Source organism: Lithobates pipiens, unplaced genomic scaffold (assembly GCF_037356315.1).
Source record: "Lithobates pipiens isolate NorthernLeopardFrog02 unplaced genomic scaffold, aLitPip1_a1.2 Scaffold_17, whole genome shotgun sequence".
Lineage (NCBI taxonomy): Eukaryota > Metazoa > Chordata > Amphibia > Anura > Ranidae > Lithobates > Lithobates pipiens.
Window position 1 is genome coordinate 7,899,975 of NW_027507755.1, and position 16,091 is coordinate 7,916,065.

At 43.3% G+C, this 16,091-nt stretch overlaps 1 protein-coding gene across 1 annotated transcript in view; it reads right to left on the reverse strand.

Moving 5' to 3' along the window:
* LOC143986570 (ferroxidase HEPHL1-like) overlaps positions 1-16,091 on the reverse strand; it is a 172,938-nt gene that overhangs the window by 146,529 nt on the left and 10,318 nt on the right. The window contains exon 2 of the mRNA XM_077484971.1: positions 3,826-4,070. Within this exon, the coding sequence (XP_077341097.1) occupies positions 3,826-4,070 (245 nt within the window). The remainder of the gene's footprint in view (positions 1-3,825; positions 4,071-16,091) is intronic.

Here is a 16,091-nt window from a genome sequence, read left to right on the forward strand (position 1 = left end):
GGAAAGTGCTACACAGTTTTTCTCTGCATCTACAAATGGTGGCCCATGTTGGATGTATGAGCAACTGGATAAAAACAGACTTGCATCCATTTATACCAAGTGAGCAACGATCCATCATGCTTACCTGGATGGACACGACGGAGGTAACTGGATGTAACCGGAAACAAGTACATTCACATCGGCATGGCCATTGACTAACATGAAAGTTTTAACCAAATCCGTTTGAAAAACCAACAGGCCAACCTTATCGTTCTGCCCATGTAAAAGGGGTTCAAAGTTAATTTGCAAGACTGAAGCCCGCCATACACAGCTCAAAATCCAAACAACAGGTGGTCCTGTAGGCACAACCCTGTATGAAAACAGTCGATTTTTCGACAAGGATGAAAATCGATGACCAAAGAGTAACTGCAACCAACCAGATGCAGGCAGTGTTTGGGCTTTCTGGGAGCTGCGGGTGCCATCTTTAAGAAAATAATAGCCGGCAGAGCTGAACAAGAGGAATCTATACCTGCGTGGTTAACCTAAGATAATGTCAAGTTCACTTTATGCCAACCATGAAGAGTGAACTCATTTTTAAGGAAATTCCATAAATTATTTCTAATCTATTGCCTCATGACTGAGGATCATGAGCTTTAAACTCTTCCTGTAAACAGTTTTATTATTCATTCTGGACTTTCTGGTTCACTCCTGTAATCAACAATCTTCATTTTAGCAACTTTTTGCAATTCTTCACTCACTCTAACATTACTGGGTTATCGCGGTGCACACATCTGTTGTATTAAATCGGATAAGATTATACTGTAATATGAAAGACATAAATATACATCATAAAAGATTGCCATTTGTAAAAATATTACTACAGTACACACTCACATATACACTATATTGTCAAAAGTATTGGGACATCTGCCTTTACACACACATGAACTTTATCACAGCACAGAATAAATTATTATTATTCTGGCCAATTAAATGAATTAGGACCCAAACGCTTGGGGCAACTAAACGCATTTACAAGTGCAAAGCATTTTTTTCTGCCAAAACACCACTGGCAGGAGGAAAGGCATCTAGGAAAGTTGGCAAAACGAGGCCTTATACAAAATGGCATAAATGCTTCTCTCTGCCTTCTCTCTACCTGCTAGCATTTGTTTTCCAACTATACACAGAGCCACGCATGTATAGCTCAGTTTATAGTCATAACTCGTCTTGGGTGCTGGGACAACAGAACTATTGTGCGCATGAGTTTGAGTCGCCTCATCCCTGCCCTGCCAATCATAATGGCCAAAGACTCAGAGTACAGAAGGAAACATGGAGAAGATGAAAGCGGCGATGGAGTGACAAGGGTGAGTGTGGATAAGGCATTGTTGGAGGGGAACTTTCTGCCAGCTAAGTCTGCCATAATCTGCATATATGCTGTACATACTTGCACACTAAGGCAAAGGCTCCTGGAAAGAGGGGGGGGGGGGGGGGGGCAAAATTTGTTTGCAGTTTAGTCCTGCTTTAAAACTGTAAGTGGTTCTAAAGGCAGGTGATTTTCATCTAATTGCATTCTAGGCATTAAGATATAAAGCCTTCTGTGTGCAGCAGCCATCCTAATACTTAACCACTTAAGCCCCAGTCCATTTTGCTGGCCAAAGACCAGAGCACTTTTTGCGATTCGGCACTGCGTCGCTTTACCTGACAATTGCGCGGTTGTGCGACGTGGCTCCCAAACAAAATTGATGTCCTTTTTTCCCACAAATAGAGCTTTCTTTTGGTGGTATTTGATCACCCCTGCAGTTTTTATTTTTTCGCTATAAACAAAAAAATAGGGGCAATTTTGATAAAAACGCATTATTTTTTACATTTTGCTATAATAAATATTCTCCAAAAATGTATAAAATTTAATTTTTTTCCTCAGTTTAGGACGATACGTATTCTTCTACATATACTGATTGGTTTGCATAAAATTATTGCATCTACCATCTACGAGATCGTTTTAGGGACTTTTATTTTTTTTTCATTGTTTTTACTGGTAATGGCGGCAATCTGCGATTTTTTTGAGGAACTGTGACATTGTGGCGGACAAATGTGACCCCAAATAACACTTTTTGGGGACTAGTGACATTATTACATTGATCAGTGCTATAAAAATGCACTGATCAATGTAAAAATTACACTGGCAGGGAAGGGGTTAAACACTAGGGGGCGATCAAGGGGTTAAGTGTGTTCCATGGATGTGTTCTAACTGTAGGGGGGATGGGCTTACTGAAACATAACAGAGATCACTGTTCCCGATCACTGGGAGCAGTAGATCCCTGTCATGTCACAAGGCAGAATGGGGAAATGCCTTGTTTACATAGGACGTTACCCGTTCTGCCTCTTCTTGCTGCGATCGCAGGCTGCCGGTGGACATCGAGTCTGCGGGACCCACGGGCTCGCACTTTTACGGACTGACGTACAGATACGTCAGTTTGCGCAGAAGAGGCATTCTGCCAATGTAGATGGTTAAAAACAAAACAATAAAAAAACAATAAAACTTTAATATCACTACCCTCCTAACAAAGTGGTGCTCGTGTTTGGGTGTTCCGGGATGAATGCCTTGAATGCAGAAGACTTGTGTTCTGTATATTCATCCCTTATAGTCCTTTACACCGGGAATCGCACAGGAATGTTCTATCCACTCCTGTGAGGTGCACATGCAGTTCTGTGCAGTGCAATTTCAGTCCATTCATTTTAAATGGACTGAGATTGCACCGAAAATAGTGCATACACTACTTTTGGAAACTCACTGCAACCAGATTGCACGGTACCTCTGTATCATGAGATCCACTGCAAGCAAACAAACTGCGATTGTGACCTGAGTTTAGAGTGTCATTAAAGCGGAGTTCCTCCCAAAAATGAAACCTCCGCTTTAAGGGAGGTGACCCTCTGACATGCCACACTTGGTATGTAATTTTTTTTGGGGGGGGGGCCGTTACCCTTTTTTCATAGGGTCCCAGCTCCCACTTCCTCCCTGCGCATTGCGGCACCAGAAGGGAGATCACCTCTCCACCCTCCCCCTCGGCAATCATCTGGGACATGTCACAGGTCCCAGACGATTGCCCGGGCAGTCGCTGTGCGGCTCGTGCATGTGCAGCGGGTGCACGGCTGTGAAGCCACAGCTGGGCGCCCACAGTTACAATGCCGGCGGGGGAGACGAGTGGGGCTTCGTGCACCCGCATCACTGGATTCTGGGACAGGTAAGTGTCTGATTATTAAGTCAGCAGCTGCAGTATTTGTAGCTGCTGATTTTATTTATTTATTTATTTATTTTACACAGAGCTCCGCTTTAAGTTAATTGTGACACCCGCTGCAGATCTAAACTCCAGTGCAGTTAAAATGCATTGCGGTGTAGCTAGACGCTCCCAAGTGCAAGGGGCCTCGTCTGACAGAGCATCTGTCCTTAGTTTTACATAACCCTGGTATACAGAACACAGCACAAAGTACATCCCTAGCCTAATATTTTACTAGAAGAAGTAGGAGAATCATGAGATCTTCTCTATGTTCCCTCTGCTTTCTCCTCTTGTCAGCTTGTTCCTTGTCAGCATATTTACATGCAACACGCCCGACCGACTGCCAGTCCTGCCCCTCCATCTCCCAGACTGAGATCTGCTGTACAGGGGATTGGAAGAGACTGATGCCAGGGAAAATTCAGGTACTTAATTTAGTCACAATTGTAGAAAAAAAAAATGTATTAATGAATATATTCGTTTGTGTCTTTTATACCTTCTATGGAGGTCACCTTTAGCCCTGCAAACTTTGAACACATAATTGCACATCAGGAGGCAATGTGAAGACACTTACCTTCAGAATCCTTCTTATAGAAGACCCCGTGTGGGTGTAACGTGTACGGCCGGGAAGCAAAATTCTTCAGATGAACAATGATGGTGTCTTCAACCTCGGCCTTTATGATGGGACCCAGGAACCCCAGCCAGGCTGGCTTACTGACTTCTTCTGTATAATCCGAGTTGGTGTATTGTCTGTAGATGGCCTTCTTATAGACTCGTCCTATTCTGTCTGGACCCGGTTCCAGAAATACAGATGCAAGCCTGGTGAGAAAAAGAAAGAACTTTAAGTGTTACCAAACCCAGGACCCTGCATTCACTATATCTGCTCTCCCACAGTACACACAACATGGAAATGCAATTATTTTAGTAAATAGAAACTGCTAAATACCCTTTCTCAGCAGTAGTATATATATATATATATATATATATATATATATATATATATATATAATTTTTTTTTTATCAGTGTCTGGTTAAAGCTTGTAAGAGTTTCCATTCTGCTCTGACTGTCCTACGAGGCTGCATGACCCCTGACCCTCTGTCTGGACAGTGCTGATTGGCCCTGTGCCAATCACATGCATTCTCCCAAGAAAAAAAAAAATATATATTTTGCAATACACATCGAGCTGAGCATGTGCAGTTTGTCCCCTACCCTCTGTTCTATCAGGAGATACATTGCAGACTGTGGAAGCAAGGGAGGATCAGAGAAGACAGGATCAAACAGCCTTTTTAACTACTAGCCGACCATCGCACGGCGATGTACATCAGCACAATGGCACAGCTAGGCAAATGGGCGTAGAGGTAGGCCCCCTTTAAATCGCTGCATTGTGGGCATGCTCCTGCCGCATGCTCTGTGACCACGCCCGAGGGTCCGGCAGACTCAATGTCCGCGGGGGGCACGCGATCGTGTCATGGAGCGGAAGAACGGGGAGATGCATAAACAAACGTAAACAAGGCATTTCCCTGTTCTGCCTTGTGACATGACAGGGATCTACTGCTCCCAGTGATCGCTGTCATGTGAGTGGAAGCCCATCCCCCTACAGTTATAACACCTCCCTAGGACACACTGATCGCCCCCTAGTTGTTAACCCCTTCCCTGCCAGTGTCATTTACACAGTAATTAGTGCATTTTTATAGCACTGATCGCTGTATAAATGACAATGGTCCCAAAATGGTGTCAAAAGTGTCCAATGTGTCCGCCATAATGTCGTAGTCATGATAAAAGTCGCAGATTGCCGCCTAATACTAATAAAAAAAATGTAATAATAAAAATGCCATAAAACTATCTGCTATTTTGTAGATGCTATAGCTTTTGCGAAAACCAATCAATATACATTATACATACATTTACCAAAAATATGTAGAAGAATACGTATCGGCCTAAACTGAGAAAGAAATGTGTTTTTTTATTTATTTTTTGGGGATATTTATTATAGCAAAAACTAAAAAATATTGCTTTCTTTTCAAAATTGTCGCACTTTTTTTAATAGCGCAAAAAATGAAAACCGAAGAGGTGGTCAAATACCACCAAAAGAAATCTCTATTTGTGGGAAAAAAAGATGTCAATTTTGTTTGGGTGCAACGTCGCACGACTGCGCAATTGTCAGTTAAAGTGACGCAGTGCCGTGTCGCAAAAAGTGCTCTGGTCAGGAAGGGGGTAAATCCTTCCAGGGGGCTGAAGTGGTTAAACAGTGCAGAGGATTAACCCCTTAGGTTCCACAGTGAGTGTAACAAGCATGCTATACTGTATATACAGACTGATTTTACTGTTGAGGGTTTAGTAACACTGATATGACTATGAGCAACACAATTTTGTAGAAGCTATAATGACTAGTTCTTCCCTAAAAATCTTCCCCAGTACAGCCAGTCACAGGGGATTGTTTGTAGTGAGGGACGCCCTTTCCTGAAGCTATAGCAGAGCCTCTACTCTGTCTCCTGACACATGTATGACCTTTTCCTGGCCTTTCATGCTCCATAAACACATTATCTATATTAAAGCGGGAGTCCGCCGTTTTTTTTTTTTTTAAAAGCCAGCAGCTACAAATACTGCAGCTGCTGACTTTTAAAATAAGGACACTTACCCGCCCAGCGCGCCCGCGATGTCGGCACCCGAAGCCGATCTCTCGATCGTCTCTCGGGTGCTGCCGCCGCCATCTTGGGTATGGGAATCAGGAAGTGGAGCCTTTCGGCTTCATTTCCCGGTTCCCTACTGCGCATGCGCGAGTCGCGCTGCGCAATAAGGATGGTCCCGCTGCCTCTGGGATCCAGCAGGCAGCAGGGGACTTTCGGAAAGGGGTGTAATCTACGCCCCTTTCCGCAGATAGCTATGCCGGAAGTTGGTGCAGATACCTGTACTGTACTGTACAGGTACCTGAACCCCCCTCCCCCTGAAAGGTGCCAATTGGGGCGCCGGAGGGGGGGAGGATTCCAATGAGCGGAAGGTCCACTTTAGGGTGGACCTCCGCTTTAAAAACTAATATATGAGCATCTGGCTTTTAACCATAGACCCAGCTTCTAACTAGAGTTATGTTGCGAACACACGATCTGAATTTCGGCCAGCAAAAGACCGATGAGAGCTTTTAATCGGAAAATGTGACTGTGTGTAGGCTCCATCGGAGCATGTTCTTAATTTTCCCTGACGGAAAAGCTTTCTATCGGAAATTCCGATTGTGTGTATACAATTCCGACGCGCAAAAACTCACGCATGCTCAGATTCAACTATGAGATGGAAGCTATTGGCATTGTCAACTATTGAACTTTCTATCAGAAATTCCGATCGTGTGTATGCAATTCCGACGCGCAAAAACTCACGCATGCTCAGATTCAACTACGAGATGGAAGCTATTGGCACTGTCAACTATTGAACTTCCTTTTTCTAGTCCCCTCGTACGTGTTGTACGTCACCGCGTTCTTGACGGTCGGAATTTGGTGTGACCGTGTATATGCAAGACAGCTTGAGCGAAATCCCGTCAGAATTCCGTCGGGAAAACCATCAGAGCTTTTTCCAACGACAATTCCGATCGTGTGTACACGGCACTAGGAGATTCACCCAAAAGTGGAACTTCCGCTTATACGCTCCCCGATGTCACATTTGGCACCTTTCAGGGGGAAACAGGGACATGTTTTTGATAGGTTCTCCTCCCCACTGCTGGTAGACGTGCCGGGCCCAATCTCCCTGAAGTTCAGCCCCCCCTCCTCCTTCCCTCGCCGCCGGGCCAATTAGAACGCGCAGCGCTCTTCGCACATCAGCAGTAGGGAACCTGCAGTGAAGCCGAAAGGTATGGTTGCGGCAGCACCCGGGAGTCAATTAGTATAATTTGTGAGCAGTGGAGCAGGAAGAAGGCAGGATCCCTTGGAATGGGGAAGTCCATAAATTGTTGGGAAGTCCTCTGACCAATACCGTTGTAGCTTTCAACAGGACCAGAAGATCTGAATGAAGGAAGGTTCCTTTCTCATCTTCTCATCTCCAACAATGCTCCAAAGTCTCTGGAAAACATCTACTCTAAGTCGACGGGGTAAGGTACCAGCTTGTCAGTATTTTATAGTTGGATTCCTGCTTGCTCGTGCAGATGGATGACTTCAGGGAAAGGTGGATGATGGTCAATCAGTGTGCCCCTGCGCCTTTAAGGAGGGGTGGGCTCCCCCCGGCTTACCTGCCCTCTGCCTATCTATTATAATGCTCGTGCTTCCACTGTGGAGACTCTCAGAAGTTAGAGATTACAGAAAATGGGGTGGCTTGACGTGGGCCTGCAGCTTATGTATGTATTTGCAAAATGTGTGCAGTCTAAACCCCTGTTTTTAACACAAACTGTTAGACAGGATAATTAGGTTGGTCGCAGGCTGGTGGGTAAGTCAAGCTTGGAAATTTCTTTGGTTTTATTTGCCACCATCTGTCCTTAAAAGAAAAATATAAAAATATAGTCTATTATACATGCATTTGCAAATTCAATATCAATCAGTTATCAGCAATCACAGGCGCACCGTGTTTCTAGGACACAGCGACTTCCCGATCGAGGTAAAGAGCCAATGACCCAGCTCTTTACCCATGTGATCAGTTGTGTCCAATCACAGCCAGTCACATGTAAGCATGGAAGTGGTGTTTTTCAGTGTGAGCCGATCAGCGGCATCTCCTCGCAGGGGACACATGTACAGGTGATCAGGGCACTGATCATCAGTGGCCCGATTACAGTACAGCCCCAGCAGTGCCCATCAGTGCCACCAATCATTGGTTCTATTTCATTAATTATATTTGAGGTAAACCTTGTCGTATTGTTTATTAATTAAATATTAACTTTCTGGTTCAATATAATTAGAACCAGTATGCCAAACAACTTGCATATGATTTCTACTTTTCAGAAAATGTATCCTCTCTCTTTGATTGCTCAGGGTCTCCCCTTCCTGTAAAACCCAGGCTTCAATCTATTAATTGGAAGTTTATATTTCATGAACAAGAGCATCTGGTGGGCATGCATCCTTAGCAACAGAGGAAGCTCTTATGAGTGAAACATGTAGAGTAAGAAGTGATTGTACATGATAACAGAATTGATACATGATTTATACAAACATTTATTGTTATTTTAAAGAAACTGTGTTTAATAAAAAATGTATATTTTTCTACTTAATTTATTACATAGTTAGAAAGGTTGAATAAAGACACCAGTCCATCCTGAGTGAGTGTGGGTGCGCGTCTACAATTAACCCTATTTATTTAAGGTACCCATATAGCGCCGTAAATTTACGCAGCACTCCACACATACATCACACATTCACATCGGTCCCACAATCCAAGGTTCCCAACTCACATTCATAAACTAGGGCCAATTTTGGACAGAAGCCAATTAACCTACCAGCATGTCTTTGGAGTGTGGGAGGAAGCCGGAGTACCTGGAGGAAACCTATGAAGGCACAGGGAGAACATGCAAACTCCGAGCAGATAGTGTCATGGTTGGGATTGGAGCCAGTGACCGTTTTAACTGCTAGGTGAGAGTGCTACCCACTACACCACTGTGCCGCCCCTATATTATCTTGGTACCTCTAAAAGTCCTGTCTGCTTCTCTCTGTTTACTTTGCCCATTAGTGCTGCCTTTCAGTGTCCATCATTGCTGCCCATCCATGCCCACCAGTGCCACCTATCAGTGCCTATCAGTGCCCACCAGTGCTGCATATCAGTGCCCATCAGTGTGGCATATTAGTACCTCCTCATCGGTGCCACTCAGTGCCGCCTCGTCAGCGCACATCATAGAAGTAGAAAAATTACTTATTTACAAAATTTACTGACAGGAACGAAGAAAAACTTTATTTTTTTTGTAAATCAGATTTTTTCTTTTTTTGTTTTACAAAAAATAAAAAAACCCAGCTGAGATTACATACCACTAAAAGAAAGCTCTATTTGTGTGAAAAGAAAAATTATAAAACTGTAATTTGGGTAAAGTGTTGTATGATTGTGCAATTGTCATTCAAAGCCTGAGAGTGCTGAGAGCTGAAAACTAGCTTAGGCAGGAAGGGGGTGAAAGTGCCCAGTAGGCAAGTGGTTAAATAAAGTTAAAAGCAAGCACTGCAATACTAGCTTGCGCATTATGAGCACCATAGAGGCCTGCTGATGTGAACCCTTAGACCAGTCATTTTTGTTTTTCATTTATTTATTCCTCCTCTGTAACCATTGCATTGCATGTAGCCAAACAATAGTGAATTCTTCTCTGATGTTTCCTGTGCACCATGCATTGAACGCTCATGAACGGCAGAACACACAATGCTTCTTGTGTTTCTAGGCCATTGCCTTTAGAATGCATGAAGAATAGTTACAATTACTTCCATCTCAGTCAATATTTGTCTATAGGTCTCATTAGTGTAAAACGCTCCATTTGAAAAGTTGTGTGAAAAAGGACTAAAGTAGGGTGAAAATGCCGTTTTTTTTTTTCTTTCATTCAACCAGTGACAAAAAAGAGGCATTTTATAAAAAAAAAAATTCACCAAATGCATGTAAGTTATACTATTTGTATCTGCCGTAGGCTAGGTTCAAACTTTGTGCGGATGCGGCTCACAACGGGGGTCCGATGCAATTCTCCATTTCATGGCCTAACCAGGCCCGAATTTTTGCCTGAATTCGGACCTGAAACAGAGCCAAAGACGCACAAGACCCCTGTGCAATGCGCCCTGCAGCTGCCCCAAGGATGTGTGAATCGGCTCCATAGACAGCAAGTCACACGCAGGGAAACCCGCATCAAATTCACATCAGCCTCAAGAAAAAGAAAAATTGCTTTAAAAGAGGAGTTCCAATCACATATATGATTTTTTTATTTATTTTTTTGCAATCTATCTCTTACTAGCATGTAATGGGGGTTATTTACGAAAGGCAAATCCACTTTGAACTGAAAGTGCACTTGGAAGTGCAGTCACTGTAAATCCGAGGCGGACATGCAAGGAAAATAAAAAACAGCATTTTAGCTTGCACATGATTGGATGACTGTCAGATTTACAGCGACTGCATTTAAAAGTGCACTTTTAGTGCAATTTCAAGTGCACTCTGCACTTGTAGTTTGCACTTGTAGTAGTTTGCACTAGACAGACAAGGAGGATGCCACAGCCAAAACAAGGATGGTGGAACCAGCAGCCATGATGGAGCGGGAGCACACATGCTACTGAGAGTGTACTTGTCGAGCGAGAGATCCCCTGAGTTTAATATGCAGTAGGGCATCCGCTTGGCACGGGACCTTGAAGTTAGTGAGGATCACTGTAGTAGTGGCAGCTATTTCAGTGATTCTTCACTTTATTTACATGGGTCCAAGCTGAACCAGTGTAACTATGCTATAAAAATTCAGCTTTTAATTACTTATTGACATCTTTAAAAGTTCTTTAAACCAGGGGTCTCCAACTACTGGGCCGTAGCCTGTTTACAGCCATGCCGCAAAGTGTACGGTGACGGTGAGCAGAGAGATCACCACATTTCCGACCACACAGCCCCAACGCTATACTGTTGGGGGTGAAGCAGGCGAGCAGAAAGATGACATCATCTCCCACCGCCCGCCCGCATCACCGCTGTTCCGCCCACACAGCCCCAGCCGGTATACTGTTGGAGGTGAAGTGGGGGAGAAGAGACATTTCAATCATCTCTCACAGCCCACCCCGCATCACCGCTGTTCTCTCTCATGCGGAACCCACCACTCCACTGCACTGCCTCTGTGCTTAGTGACAACTTGCATTTAAGAGGCTGCATCTGGTGGCATGTGGCAATCTGCATCTGGTGGAATGTGGCAAGTGATTGTGGCAATCTGCATCTGGTGGCATGTGGCAAGTGACTGTGGCAATCTGCATCTGGTGGTAAGTGACTGTGGCAATCTGCATCTGGTGGCATGTGGCAAGTGACTGTGGCAATCTGCATTTGGTGGCATGTGGCAAGTGACTGTGGCAATCTGCATCTGGTGGTAAGTGACTGTGGCAATCTGCATCTGGTGGCATGTGGCAAGTGACTGTGGCAATCTGCATCTTGTGGTAAGTTACTGTGGCAATCTGCATCTGGTGACATGTGGCAATCTGCATCTGGTGGCATGTGGCAAGTGACTGTGGCAATCTACATCTTGTGGTAAGTGACTGTGGCAATCTGCATCTGGTGGCATGTGGCAAGTGACTATGGCAATCTGCATTTGATGGCATGTGGCAAGTGACTGTGGCAATCTGCATCTGGTGGTAAGTGACTGTGGCAATCTGCATCTAGTGACATGTGGCAATCTGCATCTGGTGGCATGTGGCAATCTGCATCTGGTGGCATGTGTCTGTGGCAATCTGTATCTGGTGGCATGTGGCAAGTGACTGTGGCAATCTGCATCTGGTGGCATGTGGCAATCTGCAACTGGTGACATGTGACTGTGGCAATTTGCATCTGGTGGCATGTGGCAATCTGCATCTGGTGGCATGTGACTGTGGCATGTGGCAATCTGCATCTGATGGCATGTAGCAATCAGCATCTGGTAGCAGGCGATGTGGTATGTGACAATCTACATCTGGTGACATGTAGTAATCTGCATCTAGTGGCAGGCGATGTGGCAAGTGGAAATCTGGTGATAGGCACCGTGGCAAGGTGCATCTGGTGGCAGATTCTGCATTATGGGGAGTTGAACTATTTAATTTTATATTACAATATAATAATAAAAATAATGCACTTCAATCATCCTGATACCATATTAGCCATGGTGTTGTGGTGATTGAAGTGCTAACACCAGCCATTTCCTGACAAATTGGCAGCAAAAAGCCGCATCGCCACCTGGAACCCCCCCCACTCCCCTCAAGCCTTGGCACAATTTTCATCCACAATACCAGTCCCCGGTGCCAAAAAGGTTGGGGACCACTGCTTTAAACCATTACACAGTAAAGCCTATTTAAAATAAAAGGCACTCACGTCTCATTCCATCCGATAACCCAATAAAATAAAAGCATTATTCCCCATCTTAGGATAGTGAGTGGTGTTCTAGGGCTGGCAATAGACTGGTAGATACTTTCCCAAGAATGATAGATAGCATCAGACCAAAGGTATCTGGCACAATGGATGTTGTAGTTACTTGGTGCAATGGGCATTGTCATTACTTGGCACAACGGGCATTTTCATTACTTGGCATAATGGGCATAGTCATTAATTGGCGCCATGGGCGTTGTCATTACTTGGTGCAAGGAGCGTTATCATTACTTGGCACAATGGGCATTGCCATTACTTGGCACAATGGGCGTTGTCATTACCTGGGACAATGAGTGCTGTAATTACTTGGCACGAATGGACATCGTCATTGTGAACGGTTCATAAACAATAAGCGCCCCTTCATTAGTTGTTATTGTAGCCTATAGAAGGGTTCCTTAGCAGCTCTAACAGGTCACAAACAGTTATTCCGTGGCTGAATAAATGCTCTAGTGAGTACTATAAGTGTTGGTGGCATTTGCATGGATTAGAGGCAGGGAGATATCAGCCTGGCTTCTCCGGTGCCAGGATCTGGCATTGTTCCTCCTGCATCCCGCCCTCAGTAAAGCCCTCAGTAAAAATGTGAGCGATAATCTTGCCTCGGCTGTGTATAGGATATATTTATTCCCATAACTGCCTGATATCAGTGTTTGAGTTTCCACATACTAGCTGAAAGTTACAATCAATTACAACACAGCTTCTGGGACTGTCAGACTTCTACTTAACCACTTCCCACCCAGCCTATAGCAGGCTGTGCTTGCGTTGCCCTCACTGGACGTCATATGACTTACAGCAGGATAAACCACCCCAGTGGTGATCAAATACCACCAAATTTGTGGGAAGAAAATAATAAAAATTTTGTTTGGGTACAGCGTTGTGTGACCGCACAATTGTCATTTAAAGCGCTGAAAGCTGAAAATTGGCCTGGGCAGGAGGGGGGAAAACAGGGACGGACTGAGAACTCATGGGGCCCCCGGGCAATAGGAGATTATGGGGCCCCCAGACAATAGGGAAGATTATGGGGCCCCCGGGCAATAGGAGATTATGGGGCCCACAGACACACAATATACACACACAGTATACACACACAGAATACACATACACACATTGAAAAGGTACTGGAGAGGCGGGGCAACTATAATCTTAGAATTAAAAAAAAAACACAGATGTTTACATACTGTCCCTGGTTTTATTTAGGCTGGCAACCCTGATGGGGCCCCTTAGTGGTATGGGGCCCTCGGGCAGTGCCAGAGAGCCCGAATGGTCAGTCCGCCCCTGGGGGGAAATTGAAGTGGTTAACCATTCAGTTTCTAGAGTTAGGGGACTTTATTTCTGTATTTTTTTATTTTTAGGATTAACCACTATTATCAAATTTTTTTTGTATAATTTTTTAGCACTTAGAAGTTTAGCGCTGCATTGTTTATATTTTATACTAGCAGATTTGGATGGGCTTTACTAACAAAAAGAAACAGAACTCTAGACTTTATAACATTTTTTAAGCAACAGAAACATTTTTCCATTTTGAGATAAAGGTTTTACATAAATAATAAAATCTGGCCATTGTAAGTACCCCTGTTACTAGTAAAAGGTTTGTCTCAATCCTTTAAATGCTACTTTTGCTGGACAGCTTGCAATGTTAATTAAAAGGTGAAAAACAACAGTCTTAAAGAGGAACTGCAGTCTGCTCACATAATGTGTAATAAAAACATCTTTGCAATTCTGAAGCTTCCCTCCAACCACTTTGCATATTATTTTATATATACCGTGATTCTGTACTTGCCAAATATGTTGCAGAAATCTCCCTCTACTGAGTCTGGCTGCAGCCATTTTAACTGTGGGCAGCTGAAGCTGTTACCTGATCACTTCCTGGATTTACACAGACACACAGAGGCACACCTCCAGCTCTGCAGCCCTCATTTGCCCTATTATGACTCACCCCCCCTCTCCCTATACGACGCTTTAACTGACAATTGCGCGGTTGTGTGGCGTTGCACCGAAACAAAATGTACATCCTTTTTTCCTACAAATAGCGCTTTTTTTTGGTGGTATTTGATCACCTCTGCGTTTTTTTTGTTTTTTGTTTGTGCTATAAACATAAAAAGAGCGACAATTTTGAAAAAAAAAACTATATTTTTTTACTTTTTGCTAGAATAAATATCCCCCAAAAAACCCCGCAAAAATCGCAATAAGCGTATCTTGATTGGTTTGCACAAAAGTTATTGCGTTTTCAAAATAGGGGATAGATTTATGGCGTTTTTTTTCTAGTAATGGCAGTGATCAGCGATTTCTAGCGGGACTGCGACATTGCGGTGGACAGATCAGACACTTTTGACACTTTTTTGGGACCAGTGACATTTATACAGTGATCAGTGCTATAAAAATGCACTGATTACTGTATAAATGACACTGGCAGGGAAGGGGTTAACACTAGGGGCAATGAAGGGGTTAAGTGTGTTCCCTGGGAGGTTTTTCTAACTGTGGGGGGAGGGGACTGACTGGGAGTCGAGAGAGATCGCTGTTCTTTATCACTAGGAACAGATGATCTCACTGAACTCCCCTGTCTGAACTGGAATCTGTTTGTTTATATTGACAGATCCTTGTCCTGGCTCTCTGTGCAGCGATCACGGGTGGCCGGCGGATATTGCAGCCACTGGCCACGTGCATCGGCACTGTCCGCAGGCCCACTGTATCTATTGCATGAAACGACATACACTTATGGCGATTCGCGCAATAGAGCCTGACCTGCCGCAGTTTAACTACGGAGGCTGGTTGACAAGTGGTTGAAAGGAAATGATGCAGACACCACATCTAATGACTGGTAGGCTGTAATACAATACATTTTTGTTTTTGGGCTTATTACTGCTTTAAGCTGGCCATGCACGGCTCAAATTTTTTTGTGATACTTGCTCTCCCAAAGTGACATTTCATTAATTTTATTTACACTAAATCACTGAGATGTGGGCGTAGTGCATCACAACACGCTTGCATGACCACTTTTTTCAGTGTAGGGGTGTGAACTGAACACATAGGACACAAGGCAATATGCCCTGGCTGGGTTTGGATTGTGATTAGCAAGTCTGCCCAGCACAGCCTAAGGCCTGATTCCCACCTATGCATTTTTAGTTCGTTTTTGCATTTTGCAGATTTGCACTACAGAACGTGTTTCATAGGATACCGTGTTAAGTGGACTGTAGTGCAAATCTGAAATATGCAAAAAGCACTAAAAAGTAGACACGTACACTGACAAAAAATGTGTTTGTTTTTGTTTCATTCACTTTTTTTGCTTTATTCGGAAAGTCGAAAATTCTGAAAACCGAAAATTCGGATTTTCAAATTTCCGAATTTCTGAATTTTGGATTTTAGAATTTCTGAATTTTCAGAATTCGAAAATTTGGAAATTCAAAAATCCGAAAATTTGAAAAAAAGAAAGTTAGTTATTTCAAATTTTACTGATTTTCTATTACAATATAGGTATTGAAATTTCCTTTCAAATTTGGCTGTTTGTGAATGTAACGAATACAAATTTATCTGAAGTTACAAATTATCCGAAATAACGAATGCCTTATCTAAACAAATGGAATGGAACAAATTAATAATAATAAAAAGGTTTTATTATTATTTATTATTATTAGATCGTTACATTCTATTCGTTTAGATACGGCATTCATTATTTCAGATAATTCATAACGTCAGATAAATTCATACGCGTTACGTTCACTAACAGCCAAATTTGAAAGGAAATTCCAATGCCTATAACTTAATATTTATTATTAGTTATTATTTCAGATTTTCGGGTTTTCGAATTTTCAGATTTCCATTCTTTTGTATTTTCAGATTTA